This window comes from Salvelinus sp. IW2-2015, linkage group LG15 (assembly GCF_002910315.2).
Source record: "Salvelinus sp. IW2-2015 linkage group LG15, ASM291031v2, whole genome shotgun sequence".
Classification (NCBI taxonomy): domain Eukaryota; kingdom Metazoa; phylum Chordata; class Actinopteri; order Salmoniformes; family Salmonidae; genus Salvelinus; species Salvelinus sp. IW2-2015.
The window spans coordinates 56,747,274-56,774,438 of NC_036855.1; the positions used below are offsets into that span (position 1 = coordinate 56,747,274).

The following is a 27,165-nucleotide window of genomic DNA, read 5'->3' on the forward strand; positions in this document are numbered from 1 at the left end:
CTCTACTTGCACATTAATCTTCTGCACATTCTACCATTCCAGTGTTTAATTGCTATATTGTAATTACTTCGGCACCAGGGACTATGTATTGCCTTACCTCCCTTATCCTACCTAATTTGCACATGCTGTATATAGACTTTTTTCTACTGTATTATTGATTGTATGTTTGTTTATTCCATGTGTAACTCTGTGTTGTTGTATGTCGAACTGCTTTGTTTTATCTTGGCCAGGTCGCAGTTGCAAATGAGAACTTGTTCTCAACTAGCCTACCTGGTTAAATAAAGGTGAAATAAATAAAAAATGTAAAAAAATAACCTCTCAGACAGTCATCTGGACAGGACAGGACGCTCTGCGATGTGACCATGAATACAACTGGAGAGCCACAGATCAAAGAGCATTCTGATGTAGCATCTCTTCTCTTTGAAGTTATAAGGACTGAGCACAGTAGGCCAGTGGCAACTTAATTGGGGAGGATAGGCTCATAGTAATGCCTTGAACGGAATTAATGAATGGTATCGAACACATCAATTCCATTTACTCCATTCCAGCCATTATGAGCCATCCTCCCCTCAGCAGCCCTCTGTGACTCTGAGGGACTTATTATGAACCACTTTAACGTAACTGGCACAGAGAGTAGGCATTCCACATAGAAATCATCCAAAGTAATAATGTCATAGAGCTAGGATCAAGCTCCTGAGAGCTTGAGCCTCAAGCTCAAGAAAACAACCCATTGCGATGCTACAGATCTACACAAGACAACAGGGTCAAACAAGCCTCCCTCTGCAGGAACCTGGGTCGTGTTCTGCAAGCTCAAAACTTGGGAAAGTTCCTAAAACGAAGGGTCCACTTCAAACTTAGTTGAAGTACACTTATTTTTATATCTGTTTGTTTCAAAGGATTTTCAAGGTCATTGAATTAAACCCTGCTCTCTTGGAGATGGGTGCCTCAAGGCTTAGGAAACTCGTTTATGTGTCCTGTGTGTAACCCTTTACCTGCCTCATCCATTGAGGCATCCATATCAGTCACTGTTCATGTAGTAATCTACCCTCTAGTGACAGTACTAGTATCTACACTGCACTATCAACTGAGTACATTTGATTACAGTAGCGCTGCTTCAACCTGACATAGACAGGGTGCTACGGCCTTGAAAATGTCCTAGGCCTGGATATTTCAAAACAATGGGTTTGCCAGAAAACAGGTGCGATTCAGTGACAGGTAAAAAACAGTTTCATGAAACCCACCAATGACAAACTATTGACATTCTGGATTACTCAATCCAGTCTCTGGACAAGAGAGACTATTAGTTAAGACTATTTGATTATTAACCAAATATTGTTGCATACTGTAAGTCAAGGGGATACGTGACAACCATAACAACGAGAAAGATTGAGAGGTTACATAGAGTACTAGTTACTATCAGGAAGGCCATTTTATATCCAAAGTGCTCATATAAAGATGACATCTATACGGTCCAGTTTTGATTGGACGTAGTCGATAATAAAATGTACTGTCAAATAGCCCTCTAAAGGGTCTTCTCCTTCAGTGTGCCAGACAGACACGTGTGTTTGAATGAGGTTAATGTTAACATCAGTAAAACTACACAGTGAGGAGAGTTTCACTGGAAAGGGTGCCAATCCAAATATTTCAACATTTCTTAAAGCTGGAATCCTTAATGGTGAAACAGCCATGTCTGTTGGTGATATTACAACAACAACAAAGTTACTGCAAACTAACACTAGTAATCTACCCTCTCTAGTGGCAGTACTAGTATCTACACTGCACTACCAACTGACTTCCTTGATTACAGTAGCACTTATTCACTTGACAAGATATGACAACACCGAAACAATTACAAGCTAAGAAAATTAGCCACCCCAGAACTTCAATTAGAAATATGTCCTTTATTAGACAGAAAAAACATAGGCTAATATCTGTTTTGTGACAAGATATACAGTACACTTGCTAATCAAAGTTGGTATCAAACATTCTTCAAACAATCCTACATTACACCTAAGAGGATGAGCAGTCAAAGCAGTGAGCGGGTCACTGTACAGTAGTGTTAGTCTTATTTTAGGATGGTGGAGTAGACACTCCTAACTTCCACCCATCATATATTAGTGAAAACAAGCTATAAGACAGGAACAGCAAATCCAGCCCCCTTTCTCAAACCTACTTCCATCACCAAGATTCAATCCATGTTCATAAAATAAAAAAACTTTTAACTAATTTTAACAAAGATTATATAAATTAAGATATAGGCATGTTACAAGTGGTGTAAAGTACTTAGGTAAAAATACTTTACAGTACTACTTAAGTCATTTTCTGGAGTATCTGTACTTTACTATTTATATTTTTGACAACTTTTACTTCACTACATTCCCCCCCCAAAAAAAGATTGTACTTTTTACCACATACATTTTCCCCGACACTCAAAAGTATTCGTTACATTTTGAATGCTTAACAGGACAGAAAATTGGTCAAATTCACACTTATCAAAAGAACATCCCTGGTTATCTCTACCACCTCTGATCTGGTGGGCTTACTAAACACAAATGCTTAGTTTGTATATTATGTCTGTGTTGGAGTGTGTCCCCGTCTATCCGCAAATGTTAAAACACAAAAATTGTGTTTTCTAGTTTTCGTTAAAATAAGGAATTTTAAATTATTTATACTTTCGATACTTAAGTATATTTAAAACCAAATACTTTAACTTTTAATCAAGTAGTATTTTACTGGGTGACTTTCACTTGAGTCATTTTCTATTAAGGCATCTTTACTTTTATTCAAGTATGACAATTGGGTAGTTTGTCCACCACTGCAGGTTACGTGTACATAGTCTGAATACACTTATAGAATGGGAAGGCCTCTGATGACGGTAAATGCAGTGTGGCGCACATACATAGATAACATACTGAATCACACTATAAACCTCTATTACACAAAGAGGAAGAAGAACCCATTACATTTTGAGGGATGTATTTACATCAAACTTACATGGTCAAGTGGTTATTCATATAGAGTATAATTTCTGTCACCAGTCAAATCATGCATTCCATTCGCCAATACACTGCATGGGTTATTTTACACAAACATGGAAAGTGTATGTATAGGGTTAAACTAAATAATCTTTAAAACATTAAGTGGATTTTATTAAAACAAATTTGTAAAATAAAAATATTTTCCAACTCTTGCCTTCAACCTCCTACCAACATATTTTTGCTGTACAGTTAAAGCAATCATTCCTGTAAATAGCATTGCGTATTACATATTTCACTACCCCACTTTATCAATCATGTCTAATTAAATCCCTCCACCCCATGTAAGGTAACAGATATGTCAAAGAACCGGTTTCAGACGTCACCAAAGGTCCAGAGCCGGAGAGTAAGAGTAGGGTAAAACCCGACATAGACCGGGTGCTACGGCCTTGAAAATGTCCTAGGCCTGAATATTTCGACATAATGGGTGTGCCAGAAAACAGGTTTTTCTAGTATGCGATTCAGTGACAGGTAAACACCAGTTTCATGACAAGCGATGGCACAACGACAAACTATTGACATTCTGGATTACTCAATCCAGTCTATGGATGAGAGACACTATTAGTTAAGACTATTTGATTATTAACCAAATATCGGCTCATACTGTGAGTCAAGGGGATATGTGACAATCATAGCAATGAGAAAGATTGAGAGGTTACATAGAGTACTAGTTACTATCAGGAAGGCCATTTTATATCCAAAGTGCTCATATAAAGATGACATCTATACGGTCCAGTTTTGATTGGACGTAGTTGATAATAAAGTGTACTGCAAAATGTACTGTCAAATAGCCCTCTAAAGGGTCTTCACCTTCAGTGTGCCAGACAGACACGTGTGTTTGAATGAGGTACAGTTCATGTTAACATCAGTAAAACAACACAGTGGGGAGAGTTTCACTGCAAAGGGTGCCAATCCAAATATTTCAACATTTCCTGATCCTGTAGCTACGGTGACTGACAACACAGAGGAGCATGATGGGATACTGAAGGATTAGGTCTTCTTCTTCAGATCCTCAAAGCGCCGTGACAGGTCATCAAAGTCGATGTCATCAGAGCTCGCAGTGTTTCGACCAACTCCAAAGGAGGAAGTGGGAAGCGTGTCGGGAACTGAGGGCAGCTCAGGGAGGGCGTTGTTATCGTAGATCTGGGATGAAGGCCCAGGGCCTGTGGAAAGAACATAGGTTTAGATTGACATTACAAATACACCCCAATGCAACCGTTATGCAAAAAGAAAGCAATAATATCGTTGAAGAGATTGACGTGTAGGAAAGGAAATATTCATTGAAAACAACTTACCAGAGACCTGGGATCGATCAGAAGGTTTAATAGACAGCTCATCAATCTGAAAAATACACACACATCATGATCTCTCTACCCTGCCTGCATGTTGAAATGTTAAAGTTGTATAGACACATGAGAAGGCAGAGAAAAACAATATTTTGTATGTTAGTATGTGATTGGGGGAGGAATAATCATTGAAGTAGTGCATTGCTGAGAAAGTCAACACCGCTGGGGTAAGAATGAGCAAAAAGCAAGAGCTAATAATATAATTAACCTCAAATTGCATTCACTTCACTACGAAGAACATTGCTTCCCTGCCACATCCAGTAACATACTAGTTTGACAGCAAGCAGATCTGTTTCAGCATATTATAAATCACTCAGAGCATTCAAAAGACAGTCGTATGCAGTTCAGCACAAGGTTAGTGATTAGCAGTTAATACCAGCTAAGACCGTTTCCACATTCTATCTGTTCTTATCCAATCCCTATCATGTCCCTGTAGCATAGCACTGTGCTGCAGAGACAAGCGATGGCACAAGCAAACTATAATGAACTCCTCTTCCCTGAAAGGTGAACTGGCCGGCTGTCCATCTGTCTGGAGAAGCAGAAGGGGCAGGGGGCTCTGACACTTACAGACTCGTAGGTAGGGGGGCAGCTCGGCAGCTCAGGGGGGTGCCCTCCTCTCATTGGAGGCTGGAAGTTGTTAAAGGCATCATATGTGCCAACAGAGGGGCCGTTGAACCCTATGGGGCCGGGCATCTAAAGAAAAAAAGGAATATGTATAAAAACATCACATTCATATCAACATCTCTATATTTCTTAAAGCTGGAATCCTTAATGGTGAAACAGCCATGTCCGTTTGCGATATTACGACAACGAAGTTACTTCAAACAACTAACACTGTTTTCTTCTTCTCTGCCATCGCACGCACGATAGAAAAGCACATATGTACTGCACTTTTTTCCCATGCTGCATGAACAGTTACTTTATGTTCGTATTCCCCCTACTGCAGACTCCATCTGTAAGCAACTATCTCGCAAACAGGAGTGGTGTCATTCAAGCCACTATTGGGGGGGGGGGAAATGTCTTACTGCTCCTTCGGTTGTTGGGTAGCTGAACGCTGATGGGGGGCCCATGGGCATAGGCATGGCTCCAGCGGTGAAGCCGCCGCCGCCGCCTCCTCCTCCTCCGCCTGGCTTCTTGAAGTCAGAGTCCACGTCTATGAGGTCAGCCTCCTCGCCTGTACACACCTCCGGCTGCGTGGGGGGGGGTAAAATAAAAGGTACTGCATGATCAATCCAACGTCTGCATTGGTCGTGCAGCATTTATGGTGATACGGCCTCTGCAGAAGTCAGTGCATTCATACTTTCTCACGCGCAGCAGAGCAGTTGTCAAGGAAGTGAGCTTGCGTTTATACAGGACCTCCCTCCCTCACATACCGTCAACCAATCAGGTCAATGCGGAGCTAAACAGAGCCCTTTGCATTGTTACAAAATTCAAGAGGTGCCCTGCGAAACGGTACGGAGCTTGACTTGGCCTCTGCATGCTTCCGGAGGTTCCGCAATGAGCGTCACACCCTCCATACGAAGCCTCTGACCACATTTTCGGGTGAAGCATAAATTGGCTTTAACAGTGAAATGCTTACTTACGGGCCTTTCCCAACAATGCAGAGAGAAAAAAAACTGAAATAATAACACGTAATCAAAGTAATTATACATACACGATGATTACTGCTAACATGGCTATATACACGAGTTACCAGCACTGGGTCAATGTAATTGAGGTAGATATGTACATATAACTAGGAATAAAGTTACTAGGCAACAGGACAGGTAATGAGTGCAGTGTATGTGATGAGTCAAAAGAGTGCAAAAAGGGTCAATGCAGATAGTCCGGGCAGGTATTTAGTTTTAGCAGTCTTATGGCGTGGGGGTAGAAGCTGTTCAGGGTCTTGTTGGTTCCAGACTTGGTAGTATATAAATAGTAGAGTCAGTCAGGGGGTGGGCACAGGGAGACAGGCTTCATCATCAGATACTCACTCTGACCATGGCGTCTGACTCGTAGGGCACGTTGTAATTCTTGGCAATCTCAATAAGGTAGCGCTCCACCAGGATCTTAGGAGGGGCCTCTACACTCAGTTTGTGCATGAGCTATGGGGTAAAGTAGAGACAGGGAAATGTTTTAGGCACACAGAAACAAACAAACACATATATACAGTACCAATCAAAAGTTTGGACACACCTACTCATTCAAGGGTTTCTTTATTTTTACTTTTTTTTTTACTCTACATTGTAGAATAGTGAAGACATCAAAACTATGAAATAACACCTATGGATTCATGTAGCCCCCCCAAAAAAAGTGTTAAACAAATCAAAATATATACACTGCTCAAAAAAATAAAGGGAACACTTAAACAACACAATGTAACTCCAAGTCAATCACACTTCTATGAAATCAAACTGTCCACTTAGGAAGCAACACTGATTGACAATAAATTTCACATGCTGTTGTGCAAATGGAATATACAAAAGGTGGAAATTATAGGCAATTAGCAAGACACCCCCAAAAAAGGAGTGATTCTGCAGGTGGTGACCACAGCAGTTCCTATGCTTCCTGGCTGATGTTTTGGTCACTTTTGAATGCTGGCGGTGCTCTCACTCTAGTGTGTAGCATGAGACGGAGTCTACAACCCACACAAGTGGCTCAGGTAGTGCAGTTCATCCAGGATGGCACATCAATGCGAGCTGTGGCAAAAAGGTTTGCTGTGTCTGTCAGCGTAGTCTCCAGAGCATGGAGGCGCTACCAGGAGACAGGCCAGTACATCAGGAGACGTGGAGGAGGCCGTAGGAGGGCAACAACCCAGCAGCAGGACCGCTACCTCCTCCTTTGTGCAAGGAGGTGCACTGCCAGAGCCCTGCAAAATGACCTCCAGCAGGCCACAAATGCTGAGCACTTGTTGGCTGCTTTTCTTTTACTCTGCGGTCCAACTCATCCCAAACCCATCTCAATTGGGTTGAGGTCGGGTAATTGTGGAGGCCAGGTCATCTAATGCAGCACTCCATCACTCTCCTTCTTGGTCAAATAGCCCTTACACAGCCTGAAGGTGTGTTGGGTCATTATCCTGTTGAAAAACAAATGATAGTCCCATTAAGCGCAAACCAGATGGGATGGTGTATCGCTGCACAATGCTATGGTAGCTATGGTGGTTAAGTGTGCCTTGACTTCTAAATAAAGCACTGACAGTGTCACCAGCAAAGCACTCCCACACCACCTCCTCCATGCTTCACGGTGGGAACCATACGAGGAGATCATCAGTTCACCTACTATGCATCTCACAAAGACACAGCGGTTGGACCAAAAATCTAAAATTTGGACACATCAGACTAAAGGACAGATTTCCACTGGTCTAATGTCCATTGCTTGTGTTTCTTGTCTCAAGTAAGTCTCTTCTTATTATTGGTGTCCTTTAGTAGTGGTTTCTTTGCAGCAATTCGACCATGATTCATACGGTCTCCTCTGAACAGTGGCTGTTGAGATGTGTTTGTTACTTGAACTCTGTCAAGCATTTATTGGGATGGTAACTCCAATGAACTTATCCTCTGCAGCAGAGGTAACTCTGGGTCTTCCTTTCCTGTGGCGGTCCTTATGAGAGCCAGTTTCATAATTGCGCTTGATGGTTTTTGCAACTGCACTTGAAGAAACGTTCAAAGTTCTTGAAATGTTCCATATTGACCTGTCTTAAAGTAACGGACTGTCATTTCTCTGCTTATTTGAGCTGTGCTTGCCATAATATGGACTAATAGGGGCTATCTTCTGTATACCACTCCTACCTAGTCATAACACAACCAATTGGCTCAAACACATTAAGGAATTAAACCCCACAATTTAACAAGGCACACCTGTTAATTGAAATGCATTCCAGGTGACTACTTCATGAAGCTGGTTGAGAGAACACAAAGAGGGTGCAAAGCAGTCATCAAGGCAAAGGGTGGCTACTTTGAAGAATCTCAAATATAAAATATATTTGGATATGTTTAACACTTTATTGGTTACTACATGATTCCATATGTGTCATTTCATAGTTTTGATGTCTTCACTATTATTCTACAATGTAGAAAATAGTAAAAAGAAAATAAATACACTTGAATGAGTAGGTGTGTCCAAACTTTGACTGGTACTGTATCTTGAAGCAGACCATCTAAAAATGCATACCCTATCATTGACTGTCCCGATTTGGTTTGTCCTACAGAGCTTGCCATACTCTTTGCTGTATTTGGCACACAGCTGATCAGACACCTGTATGGAGAAAGCACAGTATCAAGGATCACAATACAGCAAAAAGTGTACAAACCGCATTCATTTTTTCGTCTTTTTAATTGAGGACTAGTTTAAAGTTTAATTAGTCCTATGTAGAGGATATGCATGGTATACATGGTCCAGAACAAAATGCTTACTTGCAGGTTTCTTCGACAATGCAAAAATAAAACATAAAAGATAAAAATACGAACATAAAGTAAATGGCAGTTGACTAGAATAATACATTGTAGCTTAAGTATAATACAGGAAGGCACAATTTATAGTCCAATCATTACATGTGTATTAGGGAAGGGGCAGGATGCAAGTGTTTAAATGAGGCAGTATAATAAGACATGCTAGACATGTTAACGCACAATGCATACTACTCACAATTTTGAGCTCGTTGACCTCACACTGGAGACGTGGGGCTGCCCAGATGAGAGTGGACACAGCCTCCTGCAGGCCAGGGTCGAGCTCCCTTTCAAGAAACAGAAGAATAGGTGTTAAGGGATGACAGATTTCTTATTGTCTGAAAGCTCAAATAAAAAATGGTCTGTAACATCATGGGCCAAAAGGGTGACTTAACATGGGGTTGTATGATGCAAGGAACCACTTTACAAAACACAATTATCATTACCATACAGAAAATCAGAAGAATGTAAGCCACCCTCTGCCTATTGACTTATTTACATATTCAGACCGTCTCAAAATAAAACACAGCCCCGTAAAAAAATACAAATCTTTTGTCACCAGATAGGTGCAGTGAAATGTGAAGTTTTACTGGGTGAGCCATAGTAGTACGGCGCCCCCTGTAGCAAATTAGAGTTAAGTAACTTGCTCAAAGGCACATTGACAGATTTTTCACCTTTTCGGCTCGGGTATTCCAACCAGCGACTTTTGTTACTGGCTCAATGCTCTAAGCTCTAGGCTACCTGCCGCCCTTTAAGGCTCTCCCGGAGGATGGTTGGCAATCCTTAAATAACATAAATAATTTTTACTTTACAATTACAACCAAATACTATTTAATGAATAAGGGATCAAATGGCTTAAGTAGGCTACTTCAAAGCAAGGTAACTCTAAGACATGTTATCTATAACCATGTAAGGCTGAAATATGAAGGTTTTCGTGGAGATCTATTGACAGGATAGGAGTAATTTCAAAATTAGGCTACTCTTAGGGCCGGGGCGATACTCGTTATTATTGTGGCAAGGAAACAAAACACGAAGCGAATTTAACTTCTTTAGGAAAACAGCCCTATGTTGGAAACAAACATACATTTTTCATCCAGAGTCATATTTCTGTATTTTCTAAGCTATAGCACACAATATTTTACATACAGCCGGTTTTTAAAGGACGAAAGAGTTGGGACTGCTTTGGGTTTTCATGGAAGAAATATTGCGACACTGGTTTCATCCCAGCCCTAGCTATTCTAAGAATATTTTTAACACTGTCAGAATGACATGCCCAATGTTGAGTGTTTGAGATGCTTTTAATTAAAAAAATATATATAACCGGAGTAGGTTTACGCACCCGTTCATCAACTGCGCGACGGTCATTTATTCAGGAGTGCTGGACAACATTTCTGAAGGACATCGGACATTAATACATGCTATTAGCTAAATACTTAACTACCAAGATAACCAGCCAAGCTACATGATATGTTTTGAATTGGCTAACTAGTCCGTCTGTTAGTCTATCACTATTTTATAGGCCATAGTCTAGCTGCGACAATCTCTCTCCTCAGGCCCAATCACACTGGCATAAATGCAGGGGATGTACACGTGACTTTTCCAGGCTATTCATGGCCGTATGTTCGCTAATCAAAAATGTACTGTCAGTGGCCAAATAACTCACTAACTAGCAAGGAATATCAACAAATAGGCTCTAAGCTTTGATCATCTCGTGACCGCAAAACTGTGATCGGCGCAATTTTAGGTTAGAATTTTTTTGCTTGTCCTTCCAGACAATTTACAGTAAATCTATATTCTTCTTGTCCAACTAATTGTTTTACCTGTCCCGGACAAGCGTTAATGTCAAGCCCTGAAGGATAAACTCAAGACACCCATAATAGGGAAAGGAGTTTTTCCCTGAACAGGAGAAATTTTGGCTCTTCTTTCAATTGTCTTTACTCGATTCCTTGCATCCTCTCTCCGTCTCAAAATGCATTGGAAGAGAAGTACCAAGCCTCCTCCCCTCTCTAACCTTATCCAATGTGTTTTGAGGAGGCAGCAAGGAGACATGATGCAAGGAAATAAACAATTGAGGAAGAGCCTTCTTGTCCGAGTCCTCTAGGCAGGCTCATTTACTTCATGGACTGGATGAGGCCAAAGCGAGCCAGCAGCAGGTCACAGTACAGTTCTAGGATCTCCATGGCCTCTACCAAGTAGTCCTCTCTGATGATGTGTTCCACACGGATCCGTGCTCGCTCATCCTTTCCTGTTGACAGGTAGTCTGCAATCTCCTTCCGTGCTTTCTGAGCTAGCTCAGCTACAAAGGGACAGAAGATCAATTCTGTAAGCATTTATTTTACAGACAACTGTGAAGGATGGTTTTGTTCTCTTTTTAACAAAAATATATGCCTTATAGAAATAGGACATGTTAATCACAAAACATAGCGTGACTGCTGAATAACAAGAAAACAGGTACTGAGCAGTGTAGCCACCGACGAATCAGCTCAAGCTTCACAACAAACACTTACGGATATCTGGATCCTGTGAGGCTGGGACCAGCCTGGGCACCACCGATAGGCTAGCAAGTTTAAACCACGCTAAGCCTCTACTGTGACAGGCTAACTCTAAAGTTGGAACTACATCGGTCACAGTATAAAAAAAGATGTCTGTACTATTTCAGTCAGTTCTCTGCTTTACCCTGCGTGGTGATACAGTGAACCCGTATATACGAAAATTGCATTTACCATTCTGAGCTTATGTTAAATAAAAAGACTTAAAGTATATTCAGTGACTCTGAATCACATTTTATCCTGATACCAGATTCGATTGACGCAACCTTTTACACAACCCGAGACACAAAAATGTTAACAGAGACTAGACTACAGCTTGCACAGTGTTTGTGTGTACAGTACCAGTCAAAAGTTTGGACACACCTACTCATTCAAGGGTTTCTTTATTTCTACATTGTAGAATAATGAAGACATGAAAACTATGAAATAACACATGGAATCATGTGGTAACCAAAACAAAATCTAAATATATTTTAGATTCTTCAAAGTAGCCTCCCTTTGCCTTGATGACAGCTTTGCACACTCTGTGCATTCTCTCTACCACCTTCACCTGGAATGATTTTACAACCGTCTTGGAGTTCCCACATATGCTGAGCACTTGTTGGCTGCTTTTCTTTCACTCTGCGGTCCAACTCATCCTAAACCATCTCAATTGGGTTGAGGTCGGGTGATTGTGGAGGTCAGGTCATCTGGTGGGAACCACACATCGCTGCAGAATGCTGTGGTAGCTATGGTGGTTAAGTGTGCCTTGAATTCTAAATAAAGCACTGACAGTGTCACCAGCAAAGCACCCCCACACCACCTCCTACATGCTTCACGTGGGAACCACACGAGGAGATCATCAGTTCACCTACTCTGTGTCTCACAAAGACACGGTGGTTGGAACCAAAAATCTCAAATTTGGACCCATCAGACCAAAGGACCGATTTCACTGGTCTAATGTCCATTGCTTGTGTTTCTTGGCCTAAGCAAGTCTCTTATTATTGGTGTCCTTTAGTAGTGGTTTCTTTGCAGCAATTCGACCATGAAGGCTTGAGTCACACATTCTCCTCTGAACAGTTGATGTTGAGATGTGTCTGTTACTTGAACTCTGTGAAGCATTTCTTTGAGCAGCAATTTCTAAGGCTGGTAACTCTCTAATGAACTTATCCTCAGCAGAGGTAACTCTGGGTCTTCCATTCCTTTGGCGGTCCTCATGAGAGCCAGTTTCATCATAGCCCTTGATGGTTTTTGCAACTGCACTTTAAGAAACTTTCAAAGTTCTTAATTTTCCAGATTGACTGACCTTCATGTTTTAAAGTAATGATAGACTGTCGTTTCTCTTTGCTTATTTGAGCTGTTCTTGCCATAATATGGACTTGGTCTTTTACCAAATAGGGCTATCTTCTGTATACCACCCCTATCTTGTCACAACACAACTGATTGGCGCAAATGCATTGAGGAAAGAAATTCAACAAATTAACTTTCAACAAGGCACACCTCTTAATTGAAATACATTCCAGGTGACTACCTCATGAAGCTGGTTGAGAGAATGCCAAGAGTGCAAAGCTGTCATGAAGGCAAAGGGTGGCTACTTTGAAGAATCTCAAATATAAAATATATTTGGATTTGTTTAACACTTTTTGGGGGGTACATGAATTCATACATGTTATTTAATAGTTTTGATATCTTCACTATTATTCTACAATGTAGAAAATAGTAACAATAAAGAAAACCCCTGGAATGAGTAAGTATGTCCAAACTTTTGACTGGTACTGTTGTTGCCTGGCTCACTTTTCTTTTTCTCCAAGAGCTTCAGGCGATTGATCACCAGTCGGAGGTTGACCCGGAGTCTTTCTGCTTTGAATCCTCCCCCGAGCATGATGGCCAGCTAAGGAAACAAAATAAGTTGGTATTGAAAAGAGGAGCCAATACATACTGGCAAGTCTGACAATTTCTTTGCCACACTGACATACTGTCATCACCCATCATATTGTTTTCACCTATCCTTTGTTCAGAGAACGTGAAGATGAAGGAGATGAGGGAATAAGGAGAGGTTTCGACACTAGTGAGTCACCATCATGTGAGCTGGTTGTTGGCCACACCAGTAACTACAGGCAGGTAGGACTAAAGCAGACATATAAAACTGACAGACATTGAGCTATGTAGCTAACTTAACTAGCTAAAAAGCTAACAGTATCTACCCCCGAAACCAATAACCGTCTAACTAGCTTACATTGCCTCTATCAGAAATTCAGAAAGTATAAACATTTTAATTAACAAAATCCATGTTGATGGATCACATAGTAAAGGAAATAGTTTGCTAACTAGCTAGTTTGCACAACAAGGATGAAGATATATAGTTAACTACTAACGTTAGTTGTTAGCTATGCTAGCAAGATAGCTAGCTAACGTCTGATAAACAAAGTAGTGCTGTTCGAATAAAACGTATCCAGCTAACGTTAGCTACAGTAATGTTACCTTAAAAAACGACCAAACAATAAAAGGCATTGTAGATATAATAAGTTACATTTTATATCTAATGAACACAATTTTCTGACATTACCTGTTAGGGACGTTAGCTAGGTTAACAGCAACTTGTCGAGTTGCTTGACTTCCGTGAATGCGAGTCTTCCTCCTTCAATAACACAAAAAAGACCGAGTGACGTCACGGGAAATGTGCAAAACGTGGGCGTTTCACACCTGCTGTTTACACCACTAGAAGGCGATAGTGGATTTGAGAGCCATAAACTAGATTTCAAAGAAATTAGACCCAATGCCATAAATGTACAGTACGCTTGCTACATAGCCAGATATGCTTTGAGGAAGACGACCACAATATACCTGGTCAAACTGCACAGGGCAGCAAGGCTGAGTTTCAAAACTACACCCCACAGATAAACATTTTTAGATCAGAAAAGCCCTTTTAAATACTCAATTCAAATGAAGCTGCAAGAAGTAGTGTGAACCTTGAACAATAATCATTCATTGAATCAACTATTTAGCTAAATAATTATACATGTTTTTGTCACAGACTGGATAGGTGCAATAAAATGTGGTTTTACAGCATATGTCTACTCATTCCATGGAAGGCCAAGTATCTGCGGGTTTTCGCTCATGGATTAGTAAGGAACTCCTCTCACCTGGTTGTCTAGGTCTTGATTGAAACGAAAAACACTAGGTCCTCCATGGAATGAGTTTGGCACCCGTTTTACAGGGTCAGCCATAGTCGTATCGCAACCCTGGAGCAAATTATGGTTAAGTGCCTTGCCCAAGGGCACATTACCTGCTACCCACAGATCGATTAGCTGAACAGATTAAAAGTGTGAATCTAATTGGTCACAAAAAGTCAGAATAAATCACAGCATGACAAGTTTTGCTTTTTTTGTATTGCAAATTACAAACTATCGACCACTATTTAACAAATTGCAGCTTCCTGTTTAAAAAAAATCTGTACAAAGAAATATGAATTATTATAACACATACATCATCATAATAAATGCTACAACTTGAGTTTGCTGGCTGAGACTTCTTTGTGTTTCTTCTTCTTGGAGCCCGGGTCCTTGGCTCCTTTGATCTGGCTCTTCACTTGGTCTTGTAGTTGGGAGAAGAAGGCAGAGGAGGAGCGGAGAGCTTTATCCTTCCCCTCATCCTTGAACAGAGAACAAATTAAAAAATATATTTTTAAGAAACTATTTGCAACTGTGACAGACAGCTGAATCCTAGCTATTGTAATAAATACAAATGAAAATGTGTGGAGAACACAATGGCCTTATCAGTCTATATTGATCACACAGAAATATAATGGAGGGGCTTGCATTTGAAAGACAAGGTTAACTAAATATAAAAACGAGACATGCAGAGAAAGAAAACACTGACCTTTAATAAAGTTGCTTTGCCTCCCTTTGTGAGTTTCTTGAGGTTTTCTGCCACCTCTGCCTTTGATTGTTTCTTATTCTCTCCAGTTCTGTCCTTCAGTTTCCGTCTTTTCTCCTTCATCTTGATGCTCTTCACCTTCTTCTTCTTGCGTCTCTCTCGTTTCTTGTCTGTGGGGGTCTTTTCAGAGTCACCCAGCACGTCGCCAGCCTTGTTCTTCTCCTAAGATCAGAAAGGAAATGGTGTTACCCTGTCTTCAGAAAAATCTACTAAAAGGCTACTATGGTAGACAACACAGAAGTACATTGGTTGACTTCGACACTTGAATGCTTTTGTACGCATCAGTGTACTCTATTAGACTATGGTTTCCCATAACATGAAACATATTGGAAAGGGATGCATGACAAACCTTGACTTCCTCTGGAGCCAATAGAGTGGCATTACTGGCACTGACTGGCGCAACTTCCTCCATAGCAATAGAAGGCAATTTGGAGATAACTTTCACTTCAGGAACAGGCTGCAGGACACAAAGAAAAGATCAAACATATCAATATTGTGTAAAAAGCATTTCCATTTGTACAAAATCCTTCATTATAAACTGTGTTGTTCAAACCCTAAATGCTGATTGTCTGAAAGCCCTGGTATAGCACTGTATACCATAGGTATGAAAAAACATGTATTTTCTAGGCACTCCACGTTGAGTCGCGCTTAACAGCCCTTAGCCATGGTATATTGGCAATATACCACACCCCCTCGTGCCTTATTGCTTAAATATACCATATTTAAAAGACAAGCATAAATTATGGTTGTCATGCAAATGCTACAGTGTTTAATTTATTAGGATCCCCATTAGCTACTCCACATGCAGCAGCTACTCTTCCTGAGTTCCACATAAAACATACAAATACATGACAAAGTACAGAACAGTAATAGACAAGAACATAAGACATTGCATTTTTTTTTAAAGTTACATATAGGAAAGACACAGAGACAACAAAAATACTACGTACACACTATTCATATATACGGTACAGTTCAATTAGATCTTTAGAAAGAAGAGCGGTGCTGTGATACAAGATGTTGTTTTAAAGCTAAACTTGCTTTTTGCCTGTGTAACCTCTGGTGGCAGAGCGTTCCACAATGATATAGCTCTATACATAACTAAGTGACACAATAAATCTGTTTTTGGTTTGAGTACCATGAAGACACCCATAGTGGAGTGTCATGCATGTCTGTTTGAAGTGTATGCAAATAGATTACACACGTGGTTTCATTTTCAACACACAACTGTTTCTTAAAAAGACTAGAAGGGGCCTCCCGGGTGGCGCAGTGGTCTAGGGCACTGCATCGCAGTGCTAGCTGTGCCACCAGAGACTCTGGGTTCGAGCCCAGGCTCTGTCGCAGCCGGCCGCGACAGGGAGGTCCATGGGGCGACCCACAATTGGCTTAGTGTTGTCCGGGTTAGGGAGGGTTTGGCCGGTAGGGATATCCTTGTCTCATCACGCACTAGCGACTCCTGTGGCGGGCCGGGCGCAGTGCACGCTAACCAGGTGCACAGTGTTTCCTTCGTCACATTGGTGCGACTGGCTTCCGGGTTGGATGGCTTTCGGCCATGCGTTGAAGGTGGCGTTCGACCTCCGTACGGGAGTTGTAGCGATGAGACAAGATAGTAACTACTAACAATTGGATACTACGAAATTGGGGAGAAAAGGGGGTAATTTTTGTTTTTTTTAAACAAAAAAAAACTAGAAGAGAAAGACTATCATGAAAGACTATCATGTTGCTGATGTTAGTTCTGTGTGTGCAGTTAAGGGCAAGGCGTGCTGCTTTGTTTTGAGCTAGCTGCAGCTTTGCAGTATCCAGGGCACATGGAAACATTGACAGGAAAACTCACCGGTTTGGGTGTGAAGTGGAAGTTAGAGAGAGCGTCAAGTTTAAGGAATAGAGAATCCATGAGCTTTTGACTTCTACATGGGCTGGGTTTTCTTCATCCTCTGTCTTTTGCTGAAATACAAGGGAAATAGATCCAAATAATATAAATAATTCATTCAACAAACAGAAAATGCATTAATTGCAATATAGAGAAAAGCCAAGTATGTTCACACTAAAATATAATCGAATAACTACCTGATTCTGCTTGAGGTACTCTTGCTCATAAACCTCTGCAAGGCTCAGCTTGCTCTTCTCATGGTCCAGTCAGCCTCTTCTTGTACTCAAATACCTCTTCCTTAGGCTTCTCCTTGCGCACCACATCATCCCACACCTTGGAAAAAAATACAAGTCAGAAAACAACATTTCCTTTGAAATGTCCCAATGTGGTTACATCGGAACTAAATACTGGATAGACCTATACTTGTTCTACCCATTTACTTGCAATGAAACGATGATGACACATTCAGCTGGATTCAACTGAAAATAGTTGTTCAGTTTGTTGTCAAGATTGAGTTGTCTCTAGAGACGGGTTAGCTGACAACATCACGAAAACGATGCACGCGAGTCAATGGTGCAGACGTTCGTGCGTTGTTGTGATTCTGAATGGCCAGATACAGTAGTTATCAACAATGACAAGAAGCTGCCATGTGGGGAATCATAGGGGGCTCTTTTCAGCCAGTTTCATATTGTTCTCGATACTATGTCTTGTTTTGAGGTGTTTTGACTGATGTCTATGCTAAAATGGCTCAAATTCACTAGCTAGCTAAACAACAACTATAACGATGTACTTGAAAGACAATTCTCATTGTGAAAATGTATGTTTTCAATAAACATTAGAGACTAAATATAGTTTACATTTAAGCCAACCCAGTCTGTTCTGCCCCATAGTTGAGCATGCATCGGTTTTGTTGCAAAACAACCGACCCGTCTAGACACTGACCTGGTCTTTAATCCTCTGCTTGATGATGTCTTCCAGCTGCAAAGTGGTTTCCTCTGTTACAGCAGGGGCTGAGAGAAAACAGAGCAAATGTTACCTGACTGAACAAGCACCCTCTCCGACACACACAAACTTGCAGTAAGTAAAATACTAAACCATCTCCAACGGGACTGACAGCTAAATGAACAGACTGACAAGCATGTGGTACGTACCCATCCGGGAGGCCGAGTCAAATGCCACATCCACCTCAAGAAGGCTGTTCTCTGGACGAGTCTGAGCAGACACCTCTCCTGTTAGTTGCCATGGCTTTTCTCCCATGGCAGCCTTTTCCAAATCCTGGATCTTTTCAGCCATCTGTGTAAGGTAAGAATTTACCATTTCATTAGTCTGCTACATAAAGATATATATACGGTAGATGAAAAAAATAGTAAATGAAATGACACCCAACCCAATTTAGATATTCTAAAACAGCCCTTGAGGAAAAGCTTGCCTTGTCTTGTCGTTTCTCAAAGGATGATTTGGATTCAGGTTTTGTTGCATTTTGAGACTTTCCTCCAAAGATGTCCGCCATGTCTTCTCCCTCACTGTCATCATTTTCTGCAGGTAGGTTAAAGGTCACCCGTTTCAAAGCCTCCTTGGCTTGTCTGCACTCTTCATCCTCAACGAAGTCCCTAAAACAGCAAAGGAACAAACAACTCTTGTCATAAGTACAAAATAAATATCCCTAACCTATATTCCCTATTAATGCAATTCCAACCGTGACATTCACGAGATTCCTGCATCAGCCACTTACTCATTTTCTTCATCATCATCATCTTGCAGTCCATCCATACTGTTGTCCTCTGCATCTGATTGGTCAGCTGTTTGCGCAGGATCATCATCCACAGCATCAAAGAAGTCTTTGTACTTCAGATTCCTGGAACTTTTCAGCTACAGGAAGAACATAGTACATTAATAGGAATGCAGTGTGTTTGTCTACAATAATGACCAGAAACACCACCAAACACAAGTAGCTGAATAGTAGTTAGGTCTTGCAGAGAGAAAAACTATATGATACATACTGTGCTTGTTTGTTTGTTTTTTTGGAAGAAACATCTTCACTGAAGAGGTCTACGTCATCATCTTCATCTCCAGAGGGCAAGTCCTGGAAGTAGTCTACATTACCGTCCCCCTCCTTCCCCTCCCTTCTGTCCATATCGTCCAGAAAGGACTCCATCTCTGAGAGCTTGAAGAACCTGTCATCAACCTCTGATGGAGGACCCAGTGGTTTTGACTCTCTCCCCGCTGAACATTTCTTTTGTTGAGCTTGTTTTTCTAATGCGTCCACATCAAAATCTACATCAGAGTCCTCGTCTGTGTTATCCCTTCTCAAGGCATCCATAGCAGTTTTAAGTATGGGTGGTTCTTCTCCTTGCCAATCTTCATCTACCAAATCTCCATCTCTCATCTCCTCTTCTATGTCTTCACTATCTTGTTCATCCCTTTTATCTGGCTCCTCATCAGCATCCTCTTCATCACACAGGATACTCAGAGCTGTATCCAAGGCAGCCTGACTCACTGCTGTCTCAAAGTGCTTCAGCACTGCAGTATTTTGGAGCTCCAGCTCCTGCCATACCTGTTCCTCGTCAAAGTTATCAACCACCAGTTGGTCCAGAGGACTTCCCTTTGAGCCTGCTGGCTCGTGGGTTTTGTGTAAATCATACAGGGTCTTAGTGAGAGAAGTGAAGTCTGTTGCCACTCCATCCTGAAGACTATACACAAAGAAAAAATACAAAAAGCAATTTTTGTTTACAGTATTCTTCAAGTAGTAGTGGTTAGTAACATTAACAGTCTTCTTCAACCAACCCTGGCCTTGAAAACCCACAGGGTGTGCAGGATTTTGTTCTAGCCCAGTACCCACACCTGGCTCAACTAATCAAGGGTAGCTAAATTACTAGAATCAAATTTATCGGTGCTGCTGGGCTATCTTTAAGAATATTTGATGACGTGTTCTAGCTAACCAAACAGGGAATGCTTGCAGATGGTTGCTTGCTCCAACACCATCATGAAGTTTGCAGATGACAACAGTGGTAGGCCTGATCACCGAAAACGATGAGACAGCCTATAGGAAGGAGGTTAGAGACCTGGCCGGGTGGTGCCAGAATAACAACCTATCCCTCAACGTAACCAAGACTAAGGAGATGATTGTGGACTACAGGAAAAGGAGCACAGAGCACGCCTCCATTCTCATTGACGGGGCTGTAGTGGAGCAGGTTGAGAGCTTCAAGTTCCTTGGATTCCACATCAACAACAAACTAGAATGGTCCAAACACACCAAGACAGTCGTGAAGAGGTTACGACAAAGCCTATTCAGGAAACTAAAAAGATTTGGCATGGGTCCTGAGATCCTCAAAAGGTTCTACAGCTGCAACATCGAGAGCATCCTGACCGGTTGCATCACTGCCTGGTACGGCAATTGCTCGGCCGAGGGTTCGCACTACCCACTTCAGAGGGTAGTGCGTACGGCCCAGTACATCACTGGGGCAAAGCTGCCTGCCATCCAGGACCTCTACACCAGGCGGTGTCAGAGGAAGGCCCTAAAAAGTGTCAAAGACCCCAGCCATAGACTGTTCTCTCTACTACCGCATAGCAAGCGGTACCGGAGTGCCAAGTCTAGGACAAAAAGGCTTCTCAACAGTTTTTACCACCAAGCCATAAGACTCCTGAACAGGTAACCAAATGGTTACCCAGACTATTTGCATTGTGTGTGCCCCCCCCCAACCAACCCCTCTTTTACGCTGTTGCTACTCTCTGTTTATCACATATGCATAGTCACTTTAACTATACATTCATGTACATACTACCTCAATTGGCCCGACCAACCAGTGCTCCCGTACATTGGCTAACCGGGCTATCTGCATTGTGTCCCACCTCCCGCCAACCCCTCTTTTTACGCTACTGCTACTCTCTGTTCATCATATATGCATAGTCACTTTAACCACCTCCATGTACATACTACCTCAATAAGCCTGACTAACCGGTGCCTGTATATGGCCTTGCTACTGTTATTTTCAAATGTCTTTTTACTGTTGTTTTATTTCTTTACTTACACACCGCCCCCCCACACACCTTTTTTTCGCACTATTGGTTAGAGCCTGTAAATAAGTGTATTCGGCGCACGTGACAAATAAACTTTGATTTGATAGATGCTAGCTAGCCTTAGCATTGTGTAACGATGGCAGCAAGTGAATTAATTGATTTAAAGTTAAACATATCTAGATATTATTTTATTATAAAAATTGTGCACTTACATAAGAAAATGTTCTGGATGTGCAGTTTTTATGTTGAGTAGCTTTAAACAGCCCTCCAACGTGTTACATATGTCCCCGATAGCCATCGTTTTTGCTCACATGGTAACATATGTGTAACAAGAAAATATTCTTCCCCCGGAAACAATCTCTGGTGTGCTATAAAGATCCGGATAGCAGGTCAGGTTCAGATTTAGCTAGCTGGATAGACAACATTAATATCCCAAATAACTTTATTTACAAGTGCAATGTACGGGTTTTAATTGAAAAGCAATATACGTGTACTCTATCCCATTGTCTTGACATTCAAAGCAATTCGCTATCCTACGTTGCACGAATCTTCGAAAATATGGCGGCGTCGGTGTTGAAGGTTGCACGTACGTATAGATAGCTATCTGTTGTTGTTAGCCAGCTTGCTAACGTCAGCTGATAAATATTGTTTCACATGTAATAAACAGTCTCTTTAGACTTGTATCTCAGACTACACAACAAAGTAAGCTAAATCCACCGTTGTTAGTGCAGAATTACTTTTAGCAAGTGTTTCCTGTTGCTAGCTACTTGACTTATCCAGGTAGCATATTCAATCAAATTCGATTCGTACTCATCAAAAAACTGTATGGTATAGTATGGCTGAACTAAATACTTTATTTATTTAGTTACAGGTCTCTCAAAGTGTGTTCGTCACACTTGTTCTCCAATGCTGAGGACAATTTCAACCTCAACACCACTCTGCCAAGGTATTCCAGGATCTGTATGGAAACTGGGAAGGCTAAATCACATCGCTATAGCTGTACCAGACATGGAGAAAGCCACTGCTCTTTACAGAGATGTGCTGGGGGCTCAGGTCAGCGATAAAGTTCCCCTTCCTGAGCATGGAGTCTACACTGTCTTTGTGGAGCTGGGTAACACAAAGCTGGAACTGCTGCACCCACTCGGGGAGAAGAGCCCCATTGCAGGCTTCCTACAGAAGAACAAATCTGGTGGGATGCACCATATCTGCATTGAGGTGAGTCAGTCTTATCAATGCTGCATATGCTGTTCAGCCCACATGAATGGGCTGTATTCACTCACTCTATCCTTGTCCCCTCATCTGTTCTCTAATGTAATCATATTGTATGTTATTTTTGTGATTTCAGGTTGATGATATCAATGCAGCGATAGTGGATCTGAAGGCTAGGAACATAAGAACCCTGTCAGCTGAACCACGGATAGGCGCTCATGGGAAACCTGTCATGTTCCTCCACCCAAAAGACTGTGATGGAGTACTTGTGGAACTGGAGCAAGCTTGAATACCCACAGGTCTCATAAACTCTGTAGGTCACAATTAGCCGGTTTGAAAATTGATTTATTATTGCGCTTTTTCCACCAGTAATAATGATATCAAAGGTAGATTTTTTTACATATATAATAGCACGGCTTTGATCTATGAAATATAATATATACACTACTGGTCAAAAGTGTTAGAACACCTACTCATTGAAGGGTTTTTATTTTTTTATTTTTTTACATTGTAGAATAATAGTGAAGACATCAAAACTATGAAATAACACATGGAATCATGTAGTAACAAAAAAAGTGTTAAACAAATCAAAATACACCGCTCAAAAAAATAAAGGGAACACTTAAACAACACAATGTAACTCCAAGTCAATCACACTTCTGTGAAATCAAACTGTCCACTTAGGAAGCAACAACTTGATATACAATAAATTTCACATGCTGTTGTGCAAATGGAATAGACAACAGGTGGAAATTATAGCAATTAGCAAGACACCCCCAATAAAGGAGTGGTTCTGCAGGTGGTGACCACTTCTCAGTTCCTATGCTTCCTGGCTGATGTTTTGGTCACTTTTGAATGTGGCGGTGCTTTCACTCTAGTGGTAGCATGAGACGGAGTCTACAACCCACACAAGTGGCTCAGGTAGTGCAGCTCATCCAAGATGGCACATCAATGAAAGCTGTGGCAAGAAGGTTTTGCTGTGTCTGTCAGCGTAGTGTCCAGAGCATGGAGGCGCTACCAGGAGACAGGCCAGTACATCAGAGATGTGAGGACCGTAGGAGGGCAACAACCCAGCAGCAGGACCGCTACCTCCGCCTTTGTGCAAGGAGGAGCACTGCCAAAGCCCTGCAAAATGACCTCCAGCAGGCCACAATGTGCATGTGTCTGCTCAAACGGTCAGAAACAGACTCCATGAGGGTGGTATGAGGGCCCGACGTCCACAGATGGGGGTTGTGCTTACAGCCCAAACACGTGCAGGACGTTTGGCATTTGCCAGAGAACACCAAGATTGGCAAATGCCCACTGGCGCCCTGTGCTCTTCCAGATGAAAGCAGGTTCACACTGAGCACATGTGAAGACGTGACAGAGTCTGGAGACGCCGTGGAGAACGTTCTGCTGCCTGCAACATCCTCCAGCAATGACTGGTTTGGCGGTGGGTCAGTCATGGTGTGGGGTGCATTTCTTTGGGGGGCCGCACAGCCCTCCATGTGCTCGCCAGAGGTAGCCTGACTGCCATTAGGTACCGAGATGAGATCCTCAGACCCCTTGTGAGACCATATGCTGGTGCGGTTGCCCTGGGTTCCTCCTAATGCAAGACAATGCTAGACCTCATATGGCTGGAGTGTGTCAGCAGTTCCTGCAAGAGGAAGGCATTGATGCTATGGACTGGCCCGCCCGTTCCCCAGACCTGAATCCAATTGAGCACATCTGGGACACCATCCACCAACGCCACGTTGCACCACAGACTGTCCAGGAGTTGGCGGATGCTTAGTCCAGGTCTGGGAGGAGATCCCTCAGGAGACCATCCGCCACCTCATCAGGAGCATGCCCAGGCGTGTAGGGAGGTCATACAGGCACGTGGAGGCCACACACACTACTGAGCCTCATTTTGACATGTTTTAAGGACATTACATCAAAGTTGGATCAGCCTGTAGTGTGGTTTTCCACTTTAATTTTGAGTGTGACTCCAAATCCAGACCTCATGGTTGATAAATTTGATTTCCATTGATAATTTTTGTGTGATTTTGTTGTCAGCACATTCAACTATGTAAAGAAAAAAGTATTTAATAAGAATATTTCATTCATTCAGATCTAGGATGTGTTATTTTAGTGTTTCCTTTATTTTTTTGAGCAGTGTATATATCAAAATAGCCACTCTTTGCCTTGATGACAGCTTTGCACACTCTTGGCATTCTCTCAACCAGCTTCACCTGGAATGCTTTTCCAACAGTCTTGAAGGAGTTACTACATATGCTGAGCACTTGTTGGCTGCTTTTCCTTCACTCTGTTGTCCGACTCATCCCAAACCATCTCAATTTGGTTGAGGTAGGGGGATTGTGGAGGCCAGGTCATCTGATGCAACACTCCATCACTCTCCTTCTTGTTAAAATATCCCTTATACATCCTGGAGGTGTGTTGAGACATTGTCCTGTTGGAAAAACAAATGATAGTCTCACTAAGCCCAAACCAGATGTGATGTTGTATTGTTGCAGAATGCTATGTTAGCCATGCTGGTTAATTCTAAATAAATCATAGTGTCACCAGCAAAGCACCCCCACACTATAACACCTCCTCCTCCATGCTTTACTGTGGGAAATACACATGCGGAGATCATCCGTTCACCCACACCGCATCTCACAAAGACATGGCGGTTGGAACCAAAAATCTCCAATTTGGACTCGAGACCAAAGGACAAATTTCCACCGGTCTAATGTCCATTGCTCAGGTTTTTTGGCCCAAGCAAGTCTCTTCTTCTTGGTGTCCTTTAGTAGTGGTTTCTTTGCAACAATTTGACCATGAAGGCCTGATTCACACAGTCTCCTCTGAACAGTTGATGTTGAGATGTGTCTGTTACTTGAACTCTGTGAAGCATTTCTTTGAGCTGCAATTTCTGAGGCTGGTAACTTTAATGAACTTATCCTCTGCAGCAGAGGTAACTCTGGGTCTTCCATTCCTGTGGCGGTCCTCATGAGAGCCAGTTTCATTATATCGCTTGATGGTTTTTGCGACTGCACTTGGAACAAACTTTCAAAGTTCTTGAAATGTTCTGTATTGACTGACCTTCATGTCTTGACGTTTCTCTTTGCTTATTTGAGCTGTTCTTGCCATAATATGGACTTGGTCATTTACCAAATAAGGCTATCTTCTGTATACCCCCCTACCTTGTCACAACACAACTGACTGGCTCAAACGCATTAAGAAGGAAATAAATTCCACAAATGAACTTTTATGAAGGCACACCTGTTAATTGAAATGCATTTGAGTGCATAAAATATATTTTGATTTGTTTAACACTTTTTTAGTTACTACATGATTCCATATGTGTTAGTTCAAAGTTTTGATATCTTCAGTATAGGTGTTCTGAAACTTTTGACCAGTAGTGTATTGGTTTGCTTTCCTTTAAAAAAAATGTTTTATAATAATCTTTATCTGCCTTAAAAGTAAGTGTCTATTTGCCTCTGCTGTGAATAAATTATATTATTGACTCTAAGCACTTATGGTGAGTAAATTCACATGTATTAATTCATTTTCACGTGTACATAGATAAATGTTTTTATGTGAAATAACTCTTATTTTCACACTGATTTAAACTGAGATGCTAGAGTTGCTGGGGAAATATTTACTCAGAGCGAATTCAATAATCATGCACCTTTCAGCTGGCTCTCAGAGGAATGCTCTCTCTCATTGTGAAGAAAAGCAAAATGGCCTTTTGATTTACAACTTCTGGAAATTTAATTTGAACTTGCTATGCAACAGGACAAATGTCTTAATATAAAAATGTATGAACTGATAAGTATATTGAGTTTAAAAAGGTTGTTTCAGTGTACTAAAACCATTTAAGCTTAATTGCATGGACATTTTAAGAACCCTGTCCAGTCTTATCTTTAGTGTTGCAGCAGGCTTTTCTTATTTCCTCAGTGCCGTAGTTCTCCAGGCTGTTAGGAATTGGAGTGAAGAAATGCAAAAGGAACTTCCTCACAGTTTCTGCATGAATATAAATGCATAGCCTTCAGCATATATTCCTAATGACATTAGTCAGGCTCTTGTTTTGGAACTACATTTCAGGCAATGTGTTTATGTCGCTGACTTTCTGCGGTGATAAACATGTAATAGTTTAATTTGATGTGAAATACGCACATTCAGTAGCTTTGCCAATAATTTGTCACCAGTCTGGTGCCTAGATCAACTTATCTTCTGCAGCAGAGGTAACTCTGGGTCTTTCATTCCTGTGGCGGTCCTCATGAGAGCCAGCTTCATCATAGCGCTTGATGGTTTTTGCAACTGTACTTGAAGAAACTTTCAAAGTTCTTGAAATGTTCTGTGTTGACTGACCTTCATGTCTTAAAGTAATGATGGACTGTCATTTCTCTTTGCTTATTTGAGCTGTTCTTGCCATAATATAACATAACATTCAATAATATAGACTTGGTCTTTTACTAAATAAGGCTAATTTCTGTATACCCCCCTACCCTGTCACAACACAACTGACTCAAATGCAGTAAAAAGGAAAGAAATTCCACAAATTAACTTTCAAGTATGCACACCTGTTAATTGAAATGCATTCCAGGTGACTACCTCATGAAGCTGGTTGTGAATGCCAAGAGTGTGCAAAGCAGTCATCAAGGCAAAGGGTGGCTATTTGAAGAATCTGAAATATAAAATATATTTTGATTTAACACTTTTTTTTCTTACTACATGATTCCATGTGTTATTTCATAGTTTTGATGTCTTTACTATTATTCTACAATGTAGAAAATAGTATAAAGAAAAACCCTTGAATAAGTAGGTGTTCTAAAACTTTTG

At 41.4% G+C, this 27,165-nt stretch overlaps 3 protein-coding genes across 6 annotated transcripts; 1 reads left to right on the top strand and 2 right to left on the bottom strand.

The window, feature by feature from the left end:
• Positions 1-1,881: 1,881 nt before the first annotated feature.
• Positions 1,882-14,905, bottom strand: ist1 (IST1 factor associated with ESCRT-III). 2 transcript variants are annotated; one of them, XM_024002718.3, is made up of 11 exons: positions 14,817-14,905; positions 13,897-13,968; positions 13,125-13,221; positions 10,918-11,098; positions 9,002-9,089; positions 8,528-8,611; positions 6,355-6,465; positions 5,407-5,571; positions 4,949-5,074; positions 4,331-4,376; positions 1,882-4,198 (listed from the first exon to the last, which is right to left on the bottom strand). In XM_024002718.3, exons 3-11 carry the CDS (start codon positions 13,210-13,212, stop codon positions 4,026-4,028), a joined length of 1,062 nt encoding a protein of 353 aa, XP_023858486.1. In that variant the 5' UTR covers positions 13,213-13,221; positions 13,897-13,968; positions 14,817-14,905; the 3' UTR covers positions 1,882-4,025. The 2 variants fall into 2 exon arrangements, with proteins under 2 accessions (XP_023858486.1, XP_070303389.1); XM_070447288.1 differs by lacking the exon at positions 4,331-4,376 and having other exon boundaries at positions 1,882-4,215; positions 4,959-5,074.
• On the bottom strand, positions 14,700-21,451 carry LOC111974420 (U3 small nucleolar ribonucleoprotein protein MPP10-like). Its single transcript, XM_024002133.2, is given in 13 exon segments — positions 14,700-14,982; positions 15,210-15,428; positions 15,616-15,723; positions 17,101-17,171; positions 17,174-17,210; positions 17,334-17,400; positions 17,402-17,469; positions 18,079-18,146; positions 18,288-18,429; positions 18,566-18,746; positions 18,869-19,005; positions 19,133-19,826; positions 21,366-21,451. Coding segments are annotated over 13 exon segments (2,028 nt in total). The 3' UTR covers positions 14,700-14,832.
• A 23-nt stretch (positions 21,452-21,474) lies between these two features.
• Positions 21,475-23,181, top strand: mcee (methylmalonyl CoA epimerase). 3 transcript variants are annotated; one of them, XM_024002720.3, is made up of 3 exons: positions 21,475-21,739; positions 22,019-22,368; positions 22,499-23,181. In XM_024002720.3, the coding sequence occupies exons 1-3, from the start codon at positions 21,475-21,477 to the stop codon at positions 22,649-22,651; spliced, it is 768 nt and encodes a 255-aa protein (XP_023858488.1). In that variant the 3' UTR covers positions 22,652-23,181. The 3 variants fall into 3 exon arrangements, with proteins under 3 accessions (XP_023858488.1, XP_023858489.1, XP_023858490.1); XM_024002721.3 differs by having other exon boundaries at positions 22,025-22,368; XM_024002722.3 differs by lacking the exon at positions 21,475-21,739 and adding an exon at positions 21,761-21,855.
• Positions 23,182-27,165: the final 3,984 nt, after the last annotated feature.

Bases quoted from the DNA above. Each gene is read 5' to 3' on its own strand.
- ist1 (XM_024002718.3), bottom strand. From the start codon at position 13,212: ATGCTCGGGGGAGGATTCAAAGCAGAAAGACTCCGGGTCAACCTCCGA. The intron at 4,377-4,948 runs GTAAGTGTCAGA...TGTATTTTTCAG, and splicing joins GCCCCCCTACCTACGAGTCT to ATTGATGAGCTGTCTATTAA. The intron at 4,199-4,330 runs GTAAGTTGTTTT...TTCTTTCCACAG, and splicing joins TGATCGATCCCAGGTCTCTG to GCCCTGGGCCTTCATCCCAG.
- mcee (XM_024002720.3), top strand. From the start codon at position 21,475: ATGTGTAACAAGAAAATATTCTTCCCCCGGAAACAATCTCTGGTGTGC. The intron at 21,740-22,018 runs GTACGTATAGAT...TTATTTATTTAG, and splicing joins GTCGGTGTTGAAGGTTGCAC to TTACAGGTCTCTCAAAGTGT. The intron at 22,369-22,498 runs GTGAGTCAGTCT...TTGTGATTTCAG, and splicing joins TGCACCATATCTGCATTGAG to GTTGATGATATCAATGCAGC.